Raw genomic sequence first — 24,382 nt, forward strand, 5'->3', positions numbered from 1 at the left:
TCCCTGGTGGCGCAGTGGTTGAGAATCTGCCTGCCAATGCAGGGGACACGGGTTCGAGCCCTGGTCTGGGAGGATCCCGCATGCCGCGGAGCAACTAGGCCCGTGAGCCACAACTACTGAGCCTGCGCGTCTGGAGCCTGTGCTCCGCAACAAGAGAGGCCGCGATAGTGAGCGGCCCATGCACCACGATGAAGAGTGGCCCCCGCTCACAGCAACTGGAGAAAGCCCTCGCACAGAAACGAAGACCCAACACAGCCATAAATAAATTAAAAAAAAAAAAGAAAGGACCTAAAGATACTGATATTCAGGGGTCCTTAACAAAATATCCCCTCCAGATCACCATGTGGTAAATCTCAATATCAACAAGCCCCATCCATGCACAGAAAGCTTCCAATCAGGTTTTTAGTGTCCTAATATTAAGTATGAGCAATCTAACAGAATAAAAGAGATAGAAGAAAGTTCAAACAAATTATCATTAATATTCTCAGAGAGATAAAAGAGAGTGTATTCTTGAAACAATAACAGGATATTACATTTTTAAAAAATTTAGAGCAACACTGTCCAATAGAACTTTCTGTGATGAAATATTCCACATTTGCACTGTCCAATATGGTATGTACCAGCTACATGTGGCCATAGATCACTCAAAATGTAGCTAATACAACTAAGGAACTGAATTTTAATTATACTTAATTTTAATTTAAGTAGCCACATGTGACTAGTGGATGCCATACTGTATAGCTCAGATTTAGAAAATCGAACACAGTTCTTGGATATTAAAAATGCAATAGCCAAAATGAAAATCTTAGCAGAATCAAATCTTCTAATCTTATATTAGAAGATAAAGTTGGCCAGGCACTGTCCCAAGCACTTTATAACATATTAACTCATCCAAAACACCAAATGACAGAAAATAGGAAAGGAAAGATAAGAAAATTACAAGATCAGTCCAGGAGATCCAATATCCAAATAATAGGAATTCCAGGAAAATGGCCAGAGGGAAAGGAGGGAAAGAAATTATCAAAGAAATAATTCAAGATAATTTCCCAATGAAGGATATGAAAGGCCCACTGAGTAACAGCACAATGGCTATAAAAAGACCTACTTCAAGCACACTTTTTTGAAAGTTCGGAATACCAGGATAAAGAAGAGATCCTAAAAACTTCCAGAGAGAAATAAAAATCACATTTAAAAAAAAAATTACAAGTCAGAAGAGCATTAGATTTAACAGCAACACTGGAGCTTAGAAGGCAATAAAGCAATGTCTTCAAAATTCTGAGAAAAGGCAGTTCCAACCTAGAATTCTATATTCAAGTAAATAATCATGTAAGTGTAAAGGTGGAATAGGGCCACTTTCAGACATGTAAACTCTCAACAACAAAAAATTACGTCCATGTGCCATGTCTCAAGGAGCCACTGAAGGAAGTGCTCCACCAAAACAAGGGCGTAAATCATCAAAGCAGCAGCAGAATCCAGGAAACAGAGCTTCCAACCCAGGAAAAGAGAATGATTCCCAGGATAATAGCAAAGAAAAATGCTAGGAAAACAGCTGTGTCACCAGCTTAGAGAGTCAGCAGTCCCCATTAGAGCTGGACAGAAACACCAAGACAGATGTCTCCAAAAATAAGGAACTGGGAGAATATCTGATGCATATGAGCTAACTGGAAGATTTACACTCATGGCAGACTTTGAAATGAATTCGTGACAAGTACACAGAGAACCAATTAAACAAAAAATGTTTAAAAAACAATTACCTCCAGAGAAAACAAAAGTTGTACCCAAAAAAATGGATTCCTAATGTATAAACAGCTCAACTATGAATAGGGTTTATATTGCCATAATAATGTAAATACTAAATGTTGGTCTAGCCCCTGCAAAAAGTTAAACTAAACTGTGAGTATTGGAGGAGAGGAACTATGGACATATAAAGGAGATGAAGGGGAGGAATTAAGAGGTAAAAGAAAACATTCAAAAGAATTTAAGGTGGTTACAGCTTGAGAATGAGGGCAGGGGACTGCTCTTTTACAAAAAGCCGTGACATTTTAACTTTTTATCCCTTTGAAAATAAATATAAATCTGTTTAGTTTTAAAAGAGATCCTAAATGATCTATAAGATTAATAATCAATCCAGAAAAGAGAAGAAACAAACTATGTTTTTGCAGTACCTTCAGGGAATTTGTTGTATGCAGTTTCTCAACACCAATTACTTGAGAAGTTAGCACACAGAAGAGTCTCAGACGGATCATATCCAGTAGTAGACATTAAATTACCCAGACTAACTTTCAAAAACTGTGAGTGGGAACATAAATTCGTTTAATCTTTGGGCAGTACCATTAAACTTATTAAAATACATATTGTTTGACCCAATAATTCCACTTTCAGAAATACCAGTATAGGTGCAGAGACACAAGAATGTTCTCAGAAATATATTTGTAAAGGCAAAAAAAAAAAAAAAAAAGGAGGAATATAAATTTCCATCAATAAGTGAATGGCTAAGCAAACTATGATACATCCACACTATAAAATTTAGAGAGGTTAATAAAATAGGCCTATAAGCAGTGACATAACAGGATCTCAAAGATATACTGTTAAATGAAAAGAAAGTCACAAAACAATATGTATAATATGAACCTATTTATGTCAAGGGAAAACAAGAACCTTAACAAAATGTATGAGTGAGGGTGTGTGTACGTGTGCATGTGTGTTTGTAAAAATACATTAAAAAATGCTCTGGAGACACCAAACTGTTGAAAGTGTGTCCTCTGTTCTACCAATTTGCAAAGAGGATTCTCCTACTCTATGTCACGTACTCCACATCCAATATCTCAGTGAATCTTCACAAAAATTAGTTATATAATTTTGCCCAGGTGAAAATCTCGTCAGAAGTTGATGCTTAGGACCTAAAGACAAGGTTTTGTTCAAAATGGAAAGAGGCTAATTAATATTTGTTGAGTTCATAGTTGGTTGGGCACTATGTTAAACACTTTACATCGAAGTTGAAAAAGTAATATATTTCTATTTTACAGATGAGTATTCTGATTGAAAGGGGTTGAGTAATTTGTCTAAGTTCACATGGCTAAATGAAAGACGGAGATGGAATTCAAAGCCCAAGTTTTCTTACTATGGGCAGATTGTGGGGGTCTATGTGATGACTGGGATTCCTGCTGCAGGACCTTGCCCTGAGTTACTTGGAATCAGCTCCCCACTCTGCCATGACCTTCCAGGCTAAGAAAACCTACTGAGCCAAAACTGGACCCAACTCCTTAATCAGAACCTAGAGAAGCAGCCTGACCACAGAGTCACTTATATTTGTCTCAGAATTACAAAAACAGCTCCTATGGATATAGCAGACATCACTAAGGATCGGCACACTTTTCCAACTGAGTTTTGATGAGGCCTTAGAATCCTCTGCAACTTAGTATGGCAGGCAGCCACCATCAATCAATCAGAGTTAGAACCAGAGTTGAAACTTATCTGCCACCTTCCCTCTGTTTTTTTTCTTGGTTTGTTTTTTCCTTTTTTATTGGGGGGGGTATGGTCATTTTGCAGTCAACCATACCTGTCATTTTATTTTTTATTATTTATTTATTTATTTATTATTGGCCATGCTGCACAGCATGTGGGATCTTAGTTCCCCAACCAGGGATCGAACCCGTGCCCCCTGCATTGGAAGCACAGAGTCTTAACCACTGGACCGCCAGGGAAGTCTCCCTTGCCACCCTCCCTCTTGTCTCTGAACAGAGATGTTCGTAGGAAGATCAGGAAAAGAATCTTAAAATGAAATAATGCTTTTGTTTAGAAAGAAGTGCTGGTATCAGTGCATTAACTTACCCCTAGCCTCCATCACTGATGGGATCAAGAACATTAACGCCTACCTACTTTCCATTATCACCACCTGTAGCCTAATTTCAGATCTCAATACCTAACTTCAAGATTCACTAACATTCCATTGTATATATGTGCCACATCTTCTTTAAGCAATTATACTCCAATAAAGATGTAAAAAATAAAATAAATAAATAAAGTGTACATAAAAAAAGATTCACTAACATTTCTCTCTGTCTGCACCTGCATGATCCAGGAACTCAACTTTCCTCCCATTGCTGCCCTACCAAAAACCTGCCGTTTGCCTACAGAATGAAGATATTAGAGTGGCATGGACATATATACACTACCAAACGTAAAATAGATAGCTAGTGGGAAGCAGCCGCATAGCACAGGGAGATCAGCTCGGTGCTTTGTGACCACCTAGAGGGGTGGGATGGGGAGGGTGGGAGGGAGGGAGACGCAAGAGGGCAGAGATATGGGAACATATGTATATGTATAACTGATTCACTTTGTTATAAAGCAGAAACTAACACACCATTGTAAAGCAATTATACTCCAATAAAGATGTAAAAAAAAAAAAAGAAGATATTGAGCTTGGTATTCAAGACCTTTCTTAATCAGGCTACTTTTCTAGCCTCATCTTTCACCTCTACTCAAGGCGTGCTCCCTCCCCATCTCCTTTCACTCCATTTCATTTTATTCCCTCTCCCCTCCCATTCCTCCCCGGGCTGCCTTTGCTCACCCCTCTGGGCTTGCTCTCCAGAGCATCAGCTGACATCTGGGATGGAAACATTAAACTTGCATTTAGCTCTTCCCTGGAATGGACAAAGTCTGACCCTAAGTAAAATGGGCTAGATGAACCTCCCTACTGACCACCTATCTAACCGACGGCAGTCTTACTAACAAATGAGAACAAAGGAAAACAAAGCAAAACCCAGACACTCACTGTTAGGCATTTTTTTTTTTTTTTTTTTAAAGAAGGGAAAGTGGTGGCTATTTATTAATTAATTTATTTTTGCTGTGTTGGGTCTTCATCTCTGTGCAAGGGCTTTCTCCAGTTGTGGCAAGTGGGGGCCACTCTTCATCGCGGTGCGCGGGCCTCTCACTGTCACGGCCTCTCTTGTTGCCGAGCACAGGCTCCAGACGCGCAGGCTCAGTAGCTGTGGCTCACGGGCCCAGTTGCTCCGCGGCATGTGGGATCTTCCCAGACCAGGGCTCGAACCCGTGTCCCCTGCATCAGCAGGCGGACTCTCAACCACTGCGCCACCAGGGAAGCCCAGTGTTAGGCATCTTTAGCAAACTCCCCATTCCTGCTTCTCTCCTTCCAAGAGGGAGTGGGCCCACGACTCGGGCCCAGCCTGTGTTGCTCCTCAGAACCCAGAGCGTTGGTCTGGAGGATGGAAAGAAAGATGGCGTCTGGCCTACCTCCCTCTCCTTTCTCACGAGCTGAGCAGCTGGGTGGAGACGGGGGCTCCAGGGGTGGCAGCCGCACCTCCTCACGCCAGTTCCTGCTGCTCCACAGACCTGGTCACTGCTGACCTCTTCAGAGCCCGGCCTCAGAGGAAGGCGTTTCCATTCATTATTTCTGCCCATGCTGGGCAAGAGGGCGCCCCAGTCAGGCTCAGCTGAGGTCAAGGCCTGGAGCCAAAGCGTCAAACCAGGTCCAACTCTCCACTTTCCTGGCAGCTGGCACCGCATGCGAGTGCGTCCTAGGCCCGTCGACTGGTAACAGCAGCAAGGGGCGAGGAGTGAGACGTGAGGTCTTGGCAGATAGACAAGAAGCCCAGGGACGCTGTAAAGCCCTTCACGCCCTCCCGCCGCGGAGAAGCGGCGCCTACTGCTTACGTCAGGCTCGCGCGGAGTGCGCATGCTCCGTGATTTTCCCGCCCTCTGGCCCTCCTGCCTTCCGGTCCCAAGCCGCCTCCGGAACTCGTAGCTGCCACCTCAGCCTTGAGGCCAACTCTGCCCCAGCCCCTTCTTAGGTTTAAGCTCCTCATCTCATTCCCTTCCTGACGCAAGGAAAATAGTTTCAAATTTGATTACTTCCCGTCACTTCCATTTAATTACTAAGATCTGTTGATTTTACCTCAGAAAATACCTTGAACCCATCCTCTTTTCTCCATTTCTTCTGCTACTGCACCAACTGACACCACCAGCACCACCGTCATCCTCTTGTCCCTTTTGCAGTGAACTCAACCGACTGACCTCTGCCTCAGAATCCGTGTGCTCCTCTTCCCACACCACCTCCCCTGGCGTCTCCCCCAACTGCCAAAAGATCTTTCAAAATACAGCCCTGCGGGCTTCCCTGGTGGCGCAGTGGTTGAGAGTCCGCCTGCCGGTGCAGGGGACATAGGTTCGTGCCCCAGTCCGGGAAGATCCCACATGCCGCGGAGCGGCTAGGCCCGTGAGCCATGGCAGCTGAGCCTGCGCGTCCAGAGGCTGTGCTCCGCAACGGGAGAGGCCACAACAGTGAGAGGCCCGCGTACCACACAAACAAACAAAAAATACATACCTGCAACTCACGGATATAGAGGACAAACTAGTGGTTGTGGGCGGGGAGTGGGGGGGAATATGGGAGGGTACAAACTACTGGGTGTAAGATAGGCTCAAGGATGTGTTGTACAACACAGGGAATATAGTCAATATTTCATCATAACTGTAAATGGAAAATAAAATTGTATTAAAATCTTTTTAATTAAAAAAAATAAAGAGAAAGAAAGGAACAAAATACAGACCTGCAATGATAGAGAAAAGCCATGGGGAAACAGGATAAATAGAACTTCAGGGAGTTGGGAAGATGGGAAGATGGGATGGCCCTTCAAAACTATCCAAAGTTGGGCTTCCCTGGTGGCGCAGTGGTTGAGAGTCCGCCTGCCGATGCGGGGGACGCGGGTTCGTGCCCCGGTCCGGGAAGATCCCACGTGCCGCGGAGCGGCTGGGCCCGTGAGCCATGGCCGCTGAGCCTGCGCGTCTGGAGCCTGTGCTCCGCAACGGGAGAGGCCACAACAGTGAAAGGCCCTCGTACCGCAAAAAAAAAAACAAAAAAAAAAAACTATCCAAAGTTGGAGTGCAGAGGATCGGGCTTATCCCCAGGTTGCTCTGTCATTGGAAGCAACCCTGGGAAATTAGGGATGACCTTGGACAAGGTAGTTCTCTTCAGCTGAGGCAATTCCCAAAAAAGACTGACAACTGAGGGCTGTCTGACAACTGACAGCTGAAGGCCGTCCGCCAAGTCATTTAAATAATAATTTATCATTTTTAGTAAAAGTGCTGTTCTTACTGATGGCTGTGGTATCCATTCTAAAGGCAGGGAGAGCAAACTCCATTATGACTGGCTCAACCACAGTTCCAAGTCCTTCCTTGAGTACGGACTTAAGGCTAACCCCCTCACTCTACAGATGGGGAAATTAAGGCCCTGAGAGAGTTTCAGACCATCAGCTACCACATTGACACAGTCTTATAATAAATAGCTAATATTTGAATGTTGATACTAGGTTGTACCAGATGCTTTAATGCCTTATCTAATTAACTACTCATGAAAATTCTATGAGGTAGCTACCATTATTATCTTCATTTGACACATGTAGAAACAGGCTTAAAACAGGCAGCTGGGTAATTGTCCAAGATTACACAGCTATTAAGTGATGGGTCTAGGATTTGAACCCATGTCACTGTGACTGAAGAGCCCGTAACTAGTAACCTCTAAGATTAATTACTTTTTCTTAGTGGAGCAAACCATCATCCTGGACCTTGTGAGATACTGAGGAACGTGTGTGTGTGAGCTGCTGTTATTTCTAGGAATGGATACAACACTACCACATAAAGCACAACATATGTTTTCTGTTTTCAGGGTAAGAAGATAAGCAAATATGCTTCTAGACAGAAAATAAGTTTCATATCAACTAAATAAACGAGAGAATATGAAAGTAATTTTCAGCTTCCATGTCCATTCCATGCCAGTTCCTCTGGACCTGGTGGCCTTGCTCCCTCCACAGCTCTGATGTCTCTCCAACAGACACCTGCAGTTGACACCAAGAAAAGAGTGCCCCTGAGTGTCTTTCAGTGAATATGAAGGACTCTCTTCTTGCCCCACCCAAACTCCCAGGTCTAAAGGGGAGCATCAGGTCCAGCAAGATGGTCCCAGTTAGGCTGATATAAGACCTTCCCTTAGACCTGAGAAACCACCAAAATCTATCCATCTTCCTCTCCTGCTTCATCAAAGTGAAACCTACTAAAGTAAAAAGACTCTGATATGTAAGGATTTCCCAATGTAGAAATGGTGTTAAATTACAATAGTATTATGTGATCCAAGAAACTTGTGTCAGAAAACGTGGATTAATTTGTTTAACAAACATGCATTGTATTCCTACCAAACGCCAGGTCCCAGGCCAGATGCTGGAGGTTGCAGTGTCTTGGGAGTTTGCCATTTAGTACAGTAGTTCTCAAATGTTAGTGTGGATAAGAATCACTTGGGAAACTTGTTAATAATGCACACTCCTGAACCCCACCCCCAGAGTTTCTGATTCATCAGGTGGGGCTGAGGTTTAGGAATCTGCATTTCAACTAGTTCTCAAGTAAATCTGTAGCAGGTGGTTTTCATTTGTATCTTGAGAAACCCTGACTTAGTAGACAGCTCTGATCAGGTGTTTGATTTAAGTCACTTACACTCAGGACTGCAGGAGATTGAAAGATACCTGATTTCTAATTCTTTCAAGAAGCCTTAGAAGGACTTCCTGGAGTAGTTTTCTGTGAAAAAAAAATCACACCAATATGACACCACTTCTTTTCAAACAGGAGAAAGCCATTGTGTCATGACGTGGCCCAAGGGGAGAAGTTGAAAGAGTTTCACTGGAACAATTCAAGAAGTGCGTGCGTGTGTGTGTGTGTGTGTGTGTGTGTGTGTGTAAAAATTCATTGACAGTATACTTAAGCTTTGTGTACTTTACCATATACATATTTACTATATGAATGTTATTCCTCAATTTAAAAAACATTTTTTTAGAAAGTGTAAGGCAAAGAGGGTAAGGAGGTTTAAAGATGTCATTCTAGAGGGAAGTAAGGGGAAGGAGTTGGGTACTGGCAGGAAAGAAAACAGGAAGGAGGGAGAAATTCAGACCTCTTGACGAAGGCACCAAGTAAATCCTCAGCAGCTGGTGTAGTAGAAAGAGGCCTGGAAATAGGAGTTGGCAGATGTGGAAGCAAATAGGCTAAAGAGTTTGATTAACTCTGAGCCAGACACTTTGAACACAAAAGGAAGGAAAGAAGGAAGGAAGGGAAAGGGAAAGAAGGGAGTGAGAGAAGGAGAGACAGGAGAGGGAGGGAGAGAATGAGGAAGAAAAAGAAAAAGGAGGGCCTTGACCCTAGGGGGAGCTTATAGTCTTGTGGCTCTGATTACTGGCCCTTGGCAAGTTATTTGAGGGCTCCAAGCCTGTATGTGGCTCTTTAAAATGAGGCTGGACCTCTGAAAGTAAGGAGTAATAGAGATGGTGTATGCAAAAGGCTGTAAACTATAAAGGGCTGCTAAATGCTGCTTATTACTAACAGATTCTGGCTCAGAGTTAGGCCAACTGCAAGCATGGATATGAACACACGTCCCGTTCAGCTCTGGAGTGACTTCCCTCATCTTTGCCACACCTGACTGCCAGACTCACAGGAGTTTGGTGAGAGGTTTTTTCTTTTTCTCCTCTGCTCTGAGCTAACTTGGATATTGCTTTGTGCAGGCCTGAGCATGAGATTCCCTTCAGTACCCCTACCTCCAGCTGTTCTCCATGACCCCAGAAGTCCCTTCCACCTTCTCCCAGATGGGGCCAGTTGTTCTCACAGAGGTCACCTGCCTCCTCCCTGGCCTGTGAGTCACTAGTTGGAGGCCAGAGGCCTCACTAGAAGCCTCCAGGGACCAAAGCAACTTGCTGAAGGCCCTTGGGGAAGGAGAGGAAACAGGACGGGCACTAAAATGAGATAAATTGTCTATAAATGTTTTTAAATTAAAATTGTAATTCTTGTTCTATGCAGAAGAGTCGAAGAAGAACTCCACTCCGAGTGGCAGGTGAAAAGCTCAGCAGCTCTCCCAAAGCCAGGGAGGGGAAGGGAGTTGAGAGCAGAGAGGAGATGGGGTAACTTGCTCTTTCTCCTTTTAGGGATAAGAAAGCAAAATGGAGAAAGGCGGGGGTGGGGTGGGGGGCTGCTGAGGGACCTGCTTGCTGACTCCCCAGGCTGAGGCTCCTGGGGGAGGGGGCTGAGCTTCCTGGGGACCCTGAAGCTGCGATTTTGTGCTTTCCTTTGTTCTATAAAACGATGCCACCTTCTCACTCCCTTCTCTCCCCTTGCTGGCCTCAGCCACCAGCCATGAATCTGCATCAAGAGCCACCCACGCATCGGCCTTGGGGCCACCCGGGCAGACAGAGGAATCCAAAAGCGGGGAGAAAGAGAGAGACACTGGAAGTCTCCAGGTGGAGAAAAAGGAAGAAGGGAGAGAGCCGGACTGTGGAGAAGCGATGGAAAAGGGGAGAAACAAGGGGGTGGAGACTGGGACCCCACCAGAGGAGAGGGGTCCTTAGAAGGAACGCAAAGGGTAGACGGAACGGGTAGAGGAGGGAAAGTGGCGGGGGCGGGGGTGCGGGGGGAGGGGTGTGTAGCGACTTTGAGAAACAAAAGTGAACTGTCTGGGCTTTGCGGCTGCTCTGATCTCAGAGCTCTGAGCCCACGGCGAGGGTCCTAAACTCGGTAGGACCCATCGCACACTCAGCTCAGGAACTCCACCGCCCACACCGTGCCGCCGCCTCATTTCGGATGCCTCAGGCTCGCGGTTTAGGCCCAGTGCACGCATGGGGGGCCGAGGGGCCTGGCCTGTGCGAGTGTCCCCAAGAGAACTGTGAGCCCCCATGCCCCCCAGGGGTTCAGGCGCCACGAAGAGGGGGCTGGAGCTGCCGCGCCCGCCGCTCAGCTTTAGAAGAGCGTGCCCTGGAGTACCGTCCCCAGCCCTCCTAGCTTCCCCAGATTTCTGTTTGCAAAATCTACATCCGTCACCACTGTGTATGTTGTATGTACTGGGGTGGGGTGGGGGGAGAGGTCTCTGCAGGAGTTAATAGCTATTTTATTCTCTTGCTCCTTCAAAGTTTCTCTTTGACGGCGAAGAGACTTATTATAAGTCAGAAGAAAGGAAAATCTTCCCTGTTCTGGGCCCTGTGACTGCACAAATCCAAAATACTGCCGGCATGGAGATTGCGGCTGGAAAACTCTAGAAGCTGGGGGCGTTATTAGGCAGGAGCTCTAGGGTTTCCGGAGACAAATTCCTAAATAAACCAAGAAACACCAAGTGGGAGATCTAGGAGGGAGGGCCTGATGGTCCGACACCCCTGGGACAGAGAGCCAGAGAGTGAAAGGAAGCAGAACAAACATCGTCGGCAGGGGCCTCTGTCTCCCGGACCGAAACCCTCCCCAAACCTCATCCCAAGTGCTCTCAGTACCAGTGGCAGGGCCCGGCACTGCCGGGGCTGCCACCCTCTGCCTCAGGAGTCCCCACTCGGAGACTCATCACTTGCTGGCTCTTCTTTCTTCTTTTTTGTTTTTTTAATCCTTCAAATACAAGACAAAAATACACCTCATTTATCATCATAGATATATATATTTCACTCTCACCACATAAATACAAAACATCCAAATATCCAAAACTTTCAGAACAAAGTTAGTAGCCAGGATTCAGTGACACCTACCCGCGTTTGAATCGTTCATTATTTTCTTCACTATTTGCCTAAGGAAAAAAGAGAGAGAGAGGGGGGGGGAAAAGAGAAAGAAAGAAAGAAAAGAAAGGAAAAAAAGCTTCCGACGTAAATAATTTACAATAAAATTACTAATTTTAAAATGCTCTGCGCTCGCTTCGGATGGAGGAATACATTCTAGACACTGCGGCACCTCGCCGTCTGGGTCTGTGGTTTTGGTTAAAATGCGGGTGGCCGTGGCTGTGCGGGTAGGGCGTGAGGCCGCGACAGCGTCGCGGTCCGGGTTTCTGACTCGGGACCGTCGAAACCCTGGGGGTGTTTTAGGGGAGGCGGTGGAGAGGGATGCCTTTCATATCCACGCAGGGGACTGATCGGGATATGGAGACTACCGACAGAGAAGGCCGGGCCGCCCTGATGCCCCCGGCTGCGTCCCTGCCTCCCGTCCGCAAAGAACTCTGAAATCGGGACGTTTCCTGCGTGCTCTGAGGGTTTTGTGAATCCGGGGAGAGGGCGAGAGGAGGCAATGGGCACTGATCTGTTTCCAAACCTAGCAACTCCGCCTGGAGCCACGGGTCTGGGAACAAGGGAGACGGTGGGGAGAAGCGCCAGCGTCCGGGAGCTGCCGCGAACTGCACAGCTCTCTCTCCTGGAGGAGCGTGAAGCTGTCGGCCACCTCCCGGCACAGCCTCGGAAAAGATTCTGAATTTTCTTTCATTAGCAGCATAGGCTTTTCTTTTGCTTTTCCCTTTTAAATTCCTGTTTTAAGTCATAACACCCACAACTTTAATTTTGTATTGCCCTGGGACGCATTTTGTATCCTGTATTTTCTTACGCCTTCTAAACTCCATCGTTATGAGTATTTAAAAACTGGTTCCACTCCATTTGGTTTTGTGTGGCAGTTCTTACTCTCCTTTTATTGCTGATGAGATCAAATTTATTACCGCCGTTGACCATCACGATGTTTGATTTATTGTCTCCTGGGGTCGGGGGTGGTTGTGATTGGAGTTTCTTTAAAGGGGAAAAAATTCGGCAGGATGTGTCCAGCCAGGAAGCTGCGTGTGCACCGGCTCTCCCGAGAAGTCCGCAAAGTGGGGCCCAGGGGCTTCTGAAAACCCTGGTTTCTCTGGCGAGAGGAAGGAACGTCCTCCTTTTTGGTCTAACGAAACCTGTCAGCCATTTCAGCTGGGGTCTGCTCGCAGCTTGCTTTTTCAGATATCCATAAGAATAATCAACGGCAGCAGTGGCTCGATCTAGAGCAGATGTCCTGTGCTCTGGACTTAGAACCAGAGTTTACCCTCCAGGGCAGCCAGACTTTACCCTCCAGGGCCAGGCACTGGTTGGGGCATCAGGTTGGCTAACTCGGGCTTTCCCCCCAATTCTTTGGATTCTCCTGGATTCAGAAGGAAGTTGGGGGCGAAGGGTGGGTGTGGGAGGACACAGAGGAACGGTAGGGGGAAAAAATAGCCCAGATGGGGTAATACTGGTAGCAGAGCCTGGTGGGGAAGGAGAGCTGTCAGAGGCCTCTTGGGAGCCGGGAGCCCAGAGCAGGAGCCCCGGGTGCCTAATGCGCGTGAGTCCATAAATATCACCACGATAGATACTATAAATATAAATACAGGAAAACACTTAAGATCAGTCCAGCGCTTTTTTCTCGGCCCCTTCTTTATTGTTGGTCCGGGAGTAAGGCTCGAAGGCCGAGGAGCTCAGGTATCGGGCGGAGAGTTCTTGCAAATTCCCGGCCAGCGAACCGGCCATTGTCAACGGGGCGGAGGAAAGGCGGCTGGCGACGGATCCGAGCAGCGAGGGCACGGGCAGGCTGAAGAGGCCGTGGCCGGCGGCCGGTGCGCCCGCGTGCAGTCCCCCTGGCCCGGTGGGCCCGGGGCCCGGAGCGCCTCCCACGGCCGGCGGGTGCGGGGACGCGGCGCCTGCGGGACCCGAGGCGGCGGCGGCTGCCGAGCCCGCGGCAGAGCCCGCGCCCAGGGCCGGCAGGCTGGGCCCGCGTAGCGCCGAGCCGAGCGCGCCTGTGGCGCATGGCGGCAGCAGCGCAGGCAGGCCGGGCGGCGACAGCAGGCGGCCCTGCTCCAGCAGCCGCAGCACGCTGCACGTGGCCGCCGTCTCCGACACCACCGAGCGCAGCTCCGAGTCCTTGCCTTGGTCCTTCTTCTGCTTCGTGCGCCGGTTCTGGAACCAGACCTTCACCTGCGCGCCGGGCGCAGGGAGGGTGGGGGAGAGAGGCAGAGGGAGACGGTCGTCAAGGGGAGCGGGCTCCCGGAGCGCGAGGGCTCCGGGGGGCCCTCCCCCAACTCCAGCCAAAGCCCCAGTCCCAGCCCCCGCCCGGAGAAGTCGGGCTCGGGAGCTGCGGGGCGGGTGGGCGGGGCGGGGAGTCAGGGCCGCCAAGAGGGGGACACAGCTCCCATACGCTGCGCTTCCGGGTCATGGAAGCAGGCCTAGGCCAGCCCGGGTTACAAATAACAAAGAAATAAAAATGTCCAGGACTCTAACTGGAAGGAAGACCAGAAGTTATTTCACTGGGTCGCCGCACTATCCGCAGCAGGACTACGGATCAGTGCTGCGTAAAAGCCCGCATTTCCAGGAGAAGGTGTAAGGCCTAAAGGATGCAGTTCGGGAAGTGGGAAGTGAGGGTGAATGGGGAGGAGTGCGGCCCAACTGGCTCGAATTTAGCCCCAGAGCACTACTCCTGTTGAAGGCTACAAGAGGCTACTTCCTGCTTGTTAGGGTCAGATTGACTATCAACTAGCAGCAAGCAGGGAAGATGGCTATAGACTGAATAATTGGTGCAGGATGAACTTTATAGGCCAAGCTTCCTCCACCCTCTCACCACCAAGTGGATCGAAAGGTCTGAGTGATATCCTTAATTTATAACTCAGCTGCTCTCCATCATGAACTTTGGAGTCATGGGAGGAAGTCAGGAGGCTGGAGTGGACTAAGTTCTCTCCCCGTCAACCTCCCCTCTTACTTCCTGTCCTCCCTTTGCCCCTCTTCAGGCCTAGCTGGTGGCCCAGAATGGAGTTTGGCAGCTCTAGGGAGAGGTTATTCTGTCTAGATTTTGTAAACTAAGAGGGATGGTGGCAGAGAGAATAGGGAAAAAGCTACCATGCCAACTCAAATTCGAACATCCAGTATGTTCTGTCCTTGGTTCTCAGCTTTCTGCCCAGATCCCATACCTAAAATGCTCCCCAACCACTTCAGGGCTGGGCACAGGTCAAGGGACTGGTCCTCAGAAAGAAATATGCCTTACGTAGGCCAAGCTGGTACCATGCCCTGGGGAGGCCCTAAATGATCCCCACAACACAAAGCTCTCAGGGCCTAAAGTGCTCCTGGGCCCAGAGTTCACAGGGCCAGCCCCAGTAGCATCATATGGATTTCATGTAAAGGAGAAGACCTCAAGCACAATTGTCAGTGCTGGCTCCCAAGGCCCCAGATCTGCTTCCCATCCCATCCCTCACACATCACTGGCACTTAAGACAGGGTCTCCTAGGTGCCCACAGTGGGTGCTCAGGGCTGGTAATGGGGCTGAGTCCAGCTCAAGACCAGGGAAAGCCTTAAGCATTGGGGCAGCCTGGTCTGCAAAGGCAGATCTCTGGAATATGCAACTTTTTGATCCCTAGTTGTCACCCATGCTCTGGAACAGGGGGCTTTGGCTCTAGCCCCATTCTTGCTGAATGGGCCTGGGTGCTGTGTAAGGCTAGGGTCTCCAGAGGGGGTGTGCCTGGAAATCTAGCCAAAATGTTGTGGCCCAAACAGGGGCAAACATCGGTTCCTCCAAGAGCAGAGACAAGCAGAGAATTCTCAAGACTGGGGTCCAAAAAGAAATCCAAAAGGATAGGATTTGGGGCCTCCTGGGCTAGGCCAAGGTGGGCAGAGCACGGACCATGGAAGATTTGGGGTGGAGGGGGAAAGGGATGGCTTAGGAAAGGGAGAGAGCCTTCGCCCTTTCTTCCCCATCCTCCTTATCTTCTCTGCCTCACCCGGGAGGCTCTATCCAGAGTCAAGCTAGGTGGTGAGAAAGAGCTGGCTGGGGGTGAAGGGGAAGGAGGCTGATGCCGAGCTGTGTGCAGCCTGGCCGCTGAGTACCTGGGTCTCGGAGAGGTTGAGCTGCCGAGCGAGCTCGGTTCTCTCCCGGCCCACCACGTACTGGCAGCGCTGGAACTCCATCTCCAGCCGGTAGAGCTGCTCCGCGGTGAAGGAAGTGCGCGTCCTCTTGGGCCGATCCAGGTCCAGGCCCTTGGGCAGGATGATCTCGCGGATGGACCCCTTGGCATCTGGGGAAGGGGAGATAATCAGGCACAAGAACCCTCCTGCCTTCCTCCACCTCCCCTGGCCGGAGCTGGCTTCTGGGACACAGTCACCAGCAGCCAGCAGTCCGGAGGTGGGAAGTCGGACGGGTGGGCCTGCAGCCACAGCCTGGGAGCAAGGACGCTGTATGTGCTTGCGGGGGTGGGGGGGTGAGGGGACTGACTCCACACAGCTGATGGGAAGGGGAATCGGACTTGGCCTTTGCAGAGCCCTCCGAACAGGGGAGAAAGAAAAAATCAATTTCAAATCAGCTGACGTTCCTTTTGGTCTGGGGGCCTCGGCTGCGTGGACTGGGTCCCCTGGAGCTCGAGGGTCCCCGCACTGACCAGCCCAGACCCTGCCGGCCGCAGCTCTGGAGCATGTTGACCAGACCGCACTCCGGCGGTTCCCACCCCCATCCCGGGGTCTCCTTCCCTCCCTAACCCGGGCGGCGGAAGGAGGAGGGACCGAGTCGGAGCCGGCAGGGCCTGGCGATCAGTTGGCGGGGGCGGCGCCGGGCCGGGGCCGGGCCTCACCACCGCCACCGCCGGAGCCGACCGCACGCCGCGCAGCAGAGCGGGGTCGAGGCCAGCACTAAAGCGGCATCCGCGGCCTGGCAACCAAGCCTGGCTGCTTCTCCCAGCGGCGGCGGCCAGGCCCGAGCGCGGCGCCGGGCCCCTTGGCCCAGCGCGCCAACTGGCCTGGCCGTAGCCGGCGGTCCACGGCTGTTCTCCAGCGCCCGCGGCCCCCTCGGATGCGCTCAACTCGCCAGGGTGCGGGAGCCCGCGAGCGGGCTCCCCGCAGGTCCTTCGGTCCGCAGGACGCGAACAGGTCCTCCAGAGTTTCCGGCTTCTTTCCCGGGTCGGAGGCCGCAGCCTGGATCCTGGGCCCTCCCGCACGGTCCCTCGGCTCCCCCAGCAGCCTAACCGGCGGGGCCTCTCGAGGCTTGAAGGGATCGAAGCTCCTGGAGAGCGCGCGTCCCAGGTGGGAATCCCCAGCGGCTGGCCGCACCCGGGACGGGGAGGGCCAGCAACTTTCTCCTAAGTCCCAGGCGGCAGACCCACCCGGCCTGCCGGGGTCGGTGGCGGCGCACAGCTCGAGCCCCTGAGTCACCCCTAAAGAACGCCCCCCGCAGCCCTGCCCCGTTCCTACCTCGGACCAGGATCCGGCGGCAGTAATCCGGATCCGCGGTTGAATTGGATTTACTTTTGTTACAATCTTCCGCGGCGCCCGACGCAGAGAAGGCGCCCTGCGGTTCCTTGAGGAAGGCGGCAGGGAGGTTCCCCTCCGCGCCTTTGCTCTCCCGGCTCTCCTTGTGCGCGTTCTTCGAGACCCGGGCAGCCTCTGCGTCCGAGTGGCACCGAACGTCCATTTTGTCTCGTTTCCCGAACATAGGAGAGGCAAGAGCAACAACAAAAAAAAAAAAAAAAAAAAAAGGAAAAAAAAGGGGGGGTGGGGGGAGGAGAAAAAAAAAAGCAGACGGGGGACAAAACCGCTACAATTGCAGCCCCTACGCTCGGTCCGGAGAGAGGCAAGCGGCAAGAATGAATGTCCCCACGGGGCGGCTGCGGCGGCCGCGGGCAGGTCAGCGGCGACCGCCGAGTGGCGCGCTCGTGGAGAGGCGGCGGGTCTGGTCGAGGATCCCGGTGGAGCAGCGGCGAAGCCGCCTCGTCAGCGCCCGCGTCCTCTGAGCACGTCCACTGTCCCCAGCCTGGCGATCAGGTAGCGAGCAGCGCAACTCCGAATTGCTGCGGCCCCCGCCTCTTACTGAGACTGCGAGTAGCAGTTGTCCGACACCCGGGGGGGACGCACACTCGCTGTTGCAATTGATTACGGGTAATTTCGCAGCCTCCACGTTTCGGCTACCTCATGAATACACTAAATTGTTTGGATAATATATCAGACCGTAATGGATGGTTTCTGTCCTTGTCCCCAATCAAGTAGGGGTTTAGCCAGTGAATAAACGGAAATGATTGGTCTTGCTTTCAGGAAACACACAATCAAAGACCCACACTTCCAGAAAAACTTTTGACAAGATTCATCCTGAATTGTTAGTACCGTTAGCAGGCATTATTAACTTTCCCTTTGCCTTTGACCCTCCTGCTCACACACTGGCTAGAGGGGTTTTCTCCACACTCGACAGATAGAGCTGAATGAGGATGGAGGGGGGAGGAAAAACAAAAAACAAAAACCCTTACACACCCTGCGGCAGAAGAAAGCAGTCGCCTCTAGGAGGGGAAAAAAAGTGGGGGGGGGAGAAAAAGTTTTCCCCAAAAGTACTTCCCCCACCCTCTAAAAAGCCAAGCTTTCGTCCCAAACAACTCCTTAACACACCTCGACGCTGACAGCCATCTTAAACTGCCACCTCTCTTCATTTAGTTCCAGTTGGATTTTTTCATGCCTGCACCTCCAGCAGCCCTGAGGCAGCCCATTCAAAGGGCAGCTTTGTACTCAGAGAGTCCAGCAGGAGAGAGAGGGGGAGAGGGAGAGCGAGCCGAGAAAATCTCAACTGTGAGATCTGCTTAAAAAAAAAAAAAAAAAGTTTTCCCCTAGCTATTTCATTGTCTCTGCTACAATATCTTTGAGAAAAGCAACAGCCAGTAATCCAATAAGAGCATTGATTAGGCCACAATGATTCAATTCAAGCGCATGGCCTTGTGCAAGGAGCATGCTCCAGCCCTTCTCGTCACCTTGCCGGGGCAGAAGCCCTCTCCACGCCGCTCTCCCCATTCATTCCTTTATGGGAAATGCGGAGCAAAAGGAGTGAAAGATGGCAATTATCTAATTGGACTATTAACAAACAGTCCTCTGAGTGCGGCGGTCTGGCGTGGCTCCTGGGCGGGGGAAGGGCCGTGTTCCCTGCCCTCATTCACAAAGAGTGCAGGGGCCGGGGAGGAAAGGGGGCTTTTTAAAGGGCGTGGGGAGTGGGGCGGGGTGGGGGAAGAGGAGAGGTGGGAGGTTTGGCTGAGAATTTTTCCACACAATTCCAAGAATGGGGGACGAGGCGGGCGGGGAAGGGGAAGGGGAGGGGGCTGGGGCGGGGGTCGCGGCGAGCCGGTGGGAGAGGGGGAGGGGAGGGAGGGGAGGGAAAGGGGTGCGAGTGTGTGCAGTGGGATCGGAGGGGCTCTGCCTGCCGCTCCCTCCCGCCGCCGCCGCCGTCCCCCAGCCGGACTCCAGCAAGCATCGGGGGCGGAGATGATGAGGGGCCCTCAGCCGGCTCCTTCGCTCTCCCCCCTCCCCCTTCCTCCCCCAGCCCCTCTGGCCCCCAGGGACGCTCGGTCCGGTTCCGGGGGGCGTCTCTGTCCACGGAGGCAGACCTTGGGCTTTTACTTTATTTCATTGGTTGGGGGTTGTGTGTACGTGTGTGTGTGTGTGTGAGTGAGCACGCGATTGTCCCGAGCTACTCTCCGCAGGGCGGCGGGCTTCCCGGGTCCCCAGCGGACCGGTGGTCCGTCAGTCCTCCTCCGCACGGGCGGCGGCCCTCCAAATCCCACGCCAACTGGGCCTCGGGGTGGAAAGTGCCTTTGAGTCCCGGCTCTCCCGGGGCCGTCCGGTAGGGACGGGTGGGAGTGGAGAGGGGGAGGCGTCCTTGCGGCCGTCCTGTCCTGAAGATGTGGCGTGGGCTTGGGACAAAATCCAGCCAACTCTCCAGTGACTCGCCGCAAAGCTCAAACGCCCAGGTTGGCGCTCCGAGGCCCCGAGGGCTTCCCTCCCTCGCTGGCCGAGCCGCCGCGGGGCGCCGCCGCGGGGTCTCCCTTTACCGCATTGCCGGTGCTGGTCCCTGGGATTCGGGTCCTCCTGTTGAGGATCTGGGCGGTGGATGGGGCCCTTGTTTACCTGCAGCGCTCAACCAGAGTCAGTTACTGGGGCCTCCGCGGGCGGGGAGATGTGAGGCCCCAAATCCCTGACCACCAACCCTTCCCCGCCACCTGGAGGGTGGGGCCTCGAACAGCTGGCTCTGGCCAGGGGTCCCACCCCAACCGCTCCGGGTCCCCAGGAGCATTGGGGGCCTGTTTATTCCCTCCGGAGACCTCCCGGCCGCGGAGAGTCCAAGATCGCAGGGATCCTTCCTGGCCGCACCCAGCTCCACGGCCCGCAAAATCCATGCTTATACCTGCGGTGCCGGGTCAAAGGCCCAGAGGGAAGTCTTTAAAAATAAAAACGTCCAACCCACCGCTTCTTATTTTAGGTCTAGGAGGGTGAACCAGCCAAGCAACGAACTGCTGCCTATAGTAAGGACGCCCCGGTGGCTGTCCCGGGGTCGTGGCCCGGGAGATCCATGGCCACGTTTCCCCCGCACCAGAGGATACGCCCAACTGTGGCCAAATCCCAAATACCGATTTGAAGTTGGGCCTCGGACACTCTTGCCCCTCCCCCATCTTGTAGGGGATAATAGTGGCATATTTTGTTATAAGTGGCAACTATTTACTGAGCAGTCGGTTACCGGGTGCATAAACTCATTTTTTTAACCTCTCGGTCAGGGAGGCACTAATGTGCCTGTTTTAAGTTTTCAGAATCTGCCAGTGTTGGTGATGTGTGTCAAAGAGATACAGAGCAAGGACCTTAATGTTAATGCCAGGAATCCTGAGCATTAGGCATCAACTTTCATGAATTTTATCCAGAGAGCAAGAAATACAAATGCAAACATGAAATTCTTGTTTCTGATAATGCTGTTTATTTCTAGCCATGAGCCTTTCTTAGTAGTCTATCACCCTCCTACATCAAGCTGCCCTGGACTGAATAAAATGCAGTTTTATTGGCTCCAAACCTACTGAATGAACGTCTACGAGCAGGGTCCTGGAATGTGTGTTTCTGGCTGCCTCCCCAGGGGAATTTTCCACAAGTTAAAGTTGGAGAACTACACCTTTTAAAGTTAGCTTAAGTTGGGAGAGCTTAAGTTGCTAAGCTTCCTGAGGACAGGGAGTCCCCTCACCTTACTGGAAGTGCAAATACTTATTGGCGAAGGGAAGAAAATGGGACATTATGGAGAAACAACCAGTTTAATTAAGCAGCCAGTTACCAAGAGTCAGGAAGTGTCAGGACCTGGGGCAGGACCCAGGGTGGCCACTAAATCATATAGGCCTTCTCTCCACAGCTTCAAGGACAAATCCTTAACTAAGGGAACTCATTGGTCCTGGCCATGGCTCTGGGCTGGCAGCACAAATGGTGCTTTTGAACGATGCCCTTCTATGTTCCAAGCCCTTGAAGTAAACAAATTCAGTAAAGAAGCAGAAAACCCATAACCTGGTTTTGCTTTATGTTATGCATAGTACTTTTTTGTGACTGGATTAAAATTCTGTGGGCATCCATCCAGAAAAAACCATGACAGGTTTCTGAGAGGACAGAGTGGAGACGGAAGCCCTGGGATGGAAATTTCAGAAAAGCAGCTGCTGCTCCCAGAAAAAACTAAAGCTGTGTGTCCATTGGCAATGAAAGGAGAGAATCCAGTCATTTATTTGGATAATCTGAGAATCTGAGACAAGCCTGTCTACACAACACATGAGGACACAGGGCTGCTCCAGGCAAAAGTGTTTTATGCTCTTGATTAAATGTGCCTCTCTCCCTGGTACCCTTCCCGATCCCACATCGATGTCGGCAGGTGCATACAGACCCGGAATAGAACTGTAGAGATGGAAGAATTTTTAGAGATCATCTATTCCATAACCTTTATCTGACTTGACAGATGAGGAAAATGAGCCTGGAAAGACCAAGTGACTTGTTAAGGATTAGACAACTAGTTAGTGGGGGCATCTGTGCTACAATCCTGGTCTCCTGACTTAAAACTGCACTCCCACCACCACCCAGTTTTCCCAGAACCTGAACAAAATGAATGTTCTCTCTGGAACTGATGAAACAATGCCATGTAAATTAACTAAATCATAATCTGAGCCTTGGGGGTGCTTTTCATATTTCATGCCTCCACCTTGTCACTGCAACAGAAAGTAGGATCAGAGGTACTACACATTGCTTCCTTTTTCCATCTTCATTTTTTATTTCAGAAAGATGTAGGAGGGGAAAACAAGCTGGCAGAAAAATCTGAGATCCTCTTAGATTATGAGTGGCTTGGGAACAGCATAACTTAATGTCCAAGACATCATTTTAAAAGAACTGCACCAGAGGAGATAATACAACCAGAAATTAAGTTTCTGTAACAATGAATCAGAGGTCCTGATAATAATGACTAATTAAAAACAGGAACACCTAGTATTTATACAGAGATTTTCATCCCAATCAAAGTTGCATGTGGTGATGAATTCAATATCATCTAATTGTCATTATCCCCATTTCACAGAAAGTAGTCAGGGCACTGGAGAAGCAATTGACTTAAGAACTGGTGCTGAATATCCAAAGTGAAAAATACAGCCTTACATCCAGATATTTCTTTCCCATTTTAGCTAAAGACAGAGTATTAGCCAAAGGGCAGAGAGCTAAATTCTGAATTATTCTGACCACATTGCCAGCAAATAATCCCACTGGACTCCATTTCTCAATTTTTTATTTTGTAACAAGAAACTAAGTTCTTTCAACTACTTTATATATTTTTTAGGTAGAAGCAACATACAATTTTTGCGTTGGAAGGGGCCTTAGAGTGGTATAATAAACAAACAGGGCTCTGGGGTCAGCCAGGCTGTCTGATTCCTATGTTCCTATCTCAGCTGCACTACTTACTAGGTGTGTGGCTTTAGCTGGTTACTTTGCTACTCTGACTCAGTAGCCTATCTGCACAATAAGGTTAGCCCTAGTACTTATCAGGTTGTTTGTAACATAAGCAAAGTGCTTAGAATATTGCTTGTCCCATAGCCAACACTGTGAATGAATATTTACTATTACTTTTTTTTTTTTGTGGTACGCGGGCCTCTCCCATTGCGGAGCACAGGCTCCGGACGCGCAGGCTCAGCGGCCATGGCTCACGGGCCCAGCCGCTCCATGGCATGTGGGATCTTCCCGGACCAGGGCACGAACCCGTGTCCCCCACATCGGCAGGCGGACTCTCAACCACTGCGCCACCAGGGAAGCCCTACTATTACTATTTTTACTCGCACATTCCCCATGGGCCTAGCACTTGTTAGAACCAGAGATAGGAAAAAGAACCAAGAGCCAGACAGAGTAACTGAAAGGTCCAGATAGTAAATGGCAAAGATAATTGACTTCATGCTGATTCAATACTATAAAACAGTAATGAAAACTAGTATTTAGTAAGGACTTACTGACTGCTGTAATCTCATTTAATTCTCATAACAACCCTTTGAGAAAAGGACAATTGCATATACCCATTGTGTTGGATTAAAAATGGTCATAAATTCTTTGCCATTCCTCCCATCAAGAGATAGAGTCTATTTCCCCTTCAGTAAATGTGGCCTGTGACGTGCTTTGATCAATCAAGTGAGGTGAAAGTGACACTGTGCCAGTTCTGGGGCTAGGTCATAAACAGCCCTAATAGATTATGTTCTAGCTCTCTTGGAACCCAGCTGTTGTACAATAAAGAAGCCAATCTAGACTACTAGAGGAAGAGAGGCCATATGGAAAATTGAGTTACCCCAGCTGATAGCACCAACTTCCAGTCATGTGTGTGAGGCCATCTTGGATGCTGCAGCCCAGGTGAACTTCCAGCTGAATGTAACCTTATAAGGGATCCCAACAGTTTCATGTGAGGCAGGGATGAGCCATCCATGCAGAGCCCTGTCCAAGTAGCAGAATCTTGAAAAAATATATGGTTGCTGTTGTTTTAAACTACTATGCTTTGGGTGGGTTTGTTATGCAGCAATAGGTAACTGAAACACCCATATTTTGGATGAGAAACTGAGGCTCAGAGAGGTTAAGCAACTAGTCCTTGGCGTCACAGCTAGGACTCCACAGCCTGGATTCAAACCCAGGACCATCCTAAACCCAAATTCACAATCTTGACCAATGAACTATATCATGCCTCCTAAGGAATAACCAAATTCTAAAGAATAATTCATAAGTTTATTTTTGTAATTTCTCTATTTCAGACATTACACAGTGTAGGCCAGACTAATAAAAAACATAGCATGTCATTCTTTTCTTTTTTTTTTTTTTTTTTTTTTTTTGCGGTAGGCGGGCCTCTCACTGTTGTGGCCTCTCCCGTTGCGGAGCCCAGGCTCCGGACATGCAGGCTCAGCGACCATGGCTCACGGGCCCAGCCGCTCCACGGCACGCGGGATCCCCCCAGACCGGGGCACGAACCCGTGTCCCCTGCATCGGCAGGCGGACTCTCAACCACTGCACCACCAGGGAAGCCCTAGCATGTCATTCTTAATACCAAACAGAATAAAATTGTTACAGCTAGAAATGGAACCAACGTGGTCTTTGCCAAGTTCATCATCACTTCTTATAAATTGAATGGGGCTACCTCACTGGGATGTACCTCAGGGTACAAAGCCCTAAATTACTTTCTCTTTTTATTAAAAAAATAAAGATGCAAATGAACATGTTCTGCTCTCACCTTCAGAAAATCAGAGGCCCATTTGCTCTTAGGGTGGTAAATGGAAAATGACAACAGGTGCTTGTTGGCTGTGACA

The 24,382-nt window shown here is 49.9% G+C and overlaps 1 protein-coding gene across 2 annotated transcripts; it reads right to left on the bottom strand.

Moving 5' to 3' along the window:
• Positions 1-11,336: 11,336 nt before the first annotated feature.
• On the bottom strand, positions 11,337-17,235 carry VAX1 (ventral anterior homeobox 1; the record flags this gene model as incomplete). 2 transcript variants are annotated; one of them, XM_079718652.1, is made up of 4 exons in its annotated part: positions 11,337-11,403; positions 11,541-11,578; positions 15,642-15,829; positions 16,995-17,235. In XM_079718652.1, 4 exons carry the CDS (start codon positions 17,233-17,235, stop codon positions 11,337-11,339), a joined length of 534 nt encoding a protein of 177 aa, XP_079574778.1. The 2 variants fall into 2 exon arrangements, with proteins under 2 accessions (XP_079574778.1, XP_079574777.1); XM_079718651.1 differs by lacking the exons at positions 11,337-11,403; positions 11,541-11,578 and adding an exon at positions 13,179-13,745.
• Between the last annotated feature and the right edge of the window lie 7,147 nt (positions 17,236-24,382).

The sequence above is a fragment of the Hyperoodon ampullatus genome, assembly GCF_949752795.1.
Source record: "Hyperoodon ampullatus genome assembly, chromosome: 1".
Classification (NCBI taxonomy): domain Eukaryota; kingdom Metazoa; phylum Chordata; class Mammalia; order Artiodactyla; family Ziphiidae; genus Hyperoodon; species Hyperoodon ampullatus.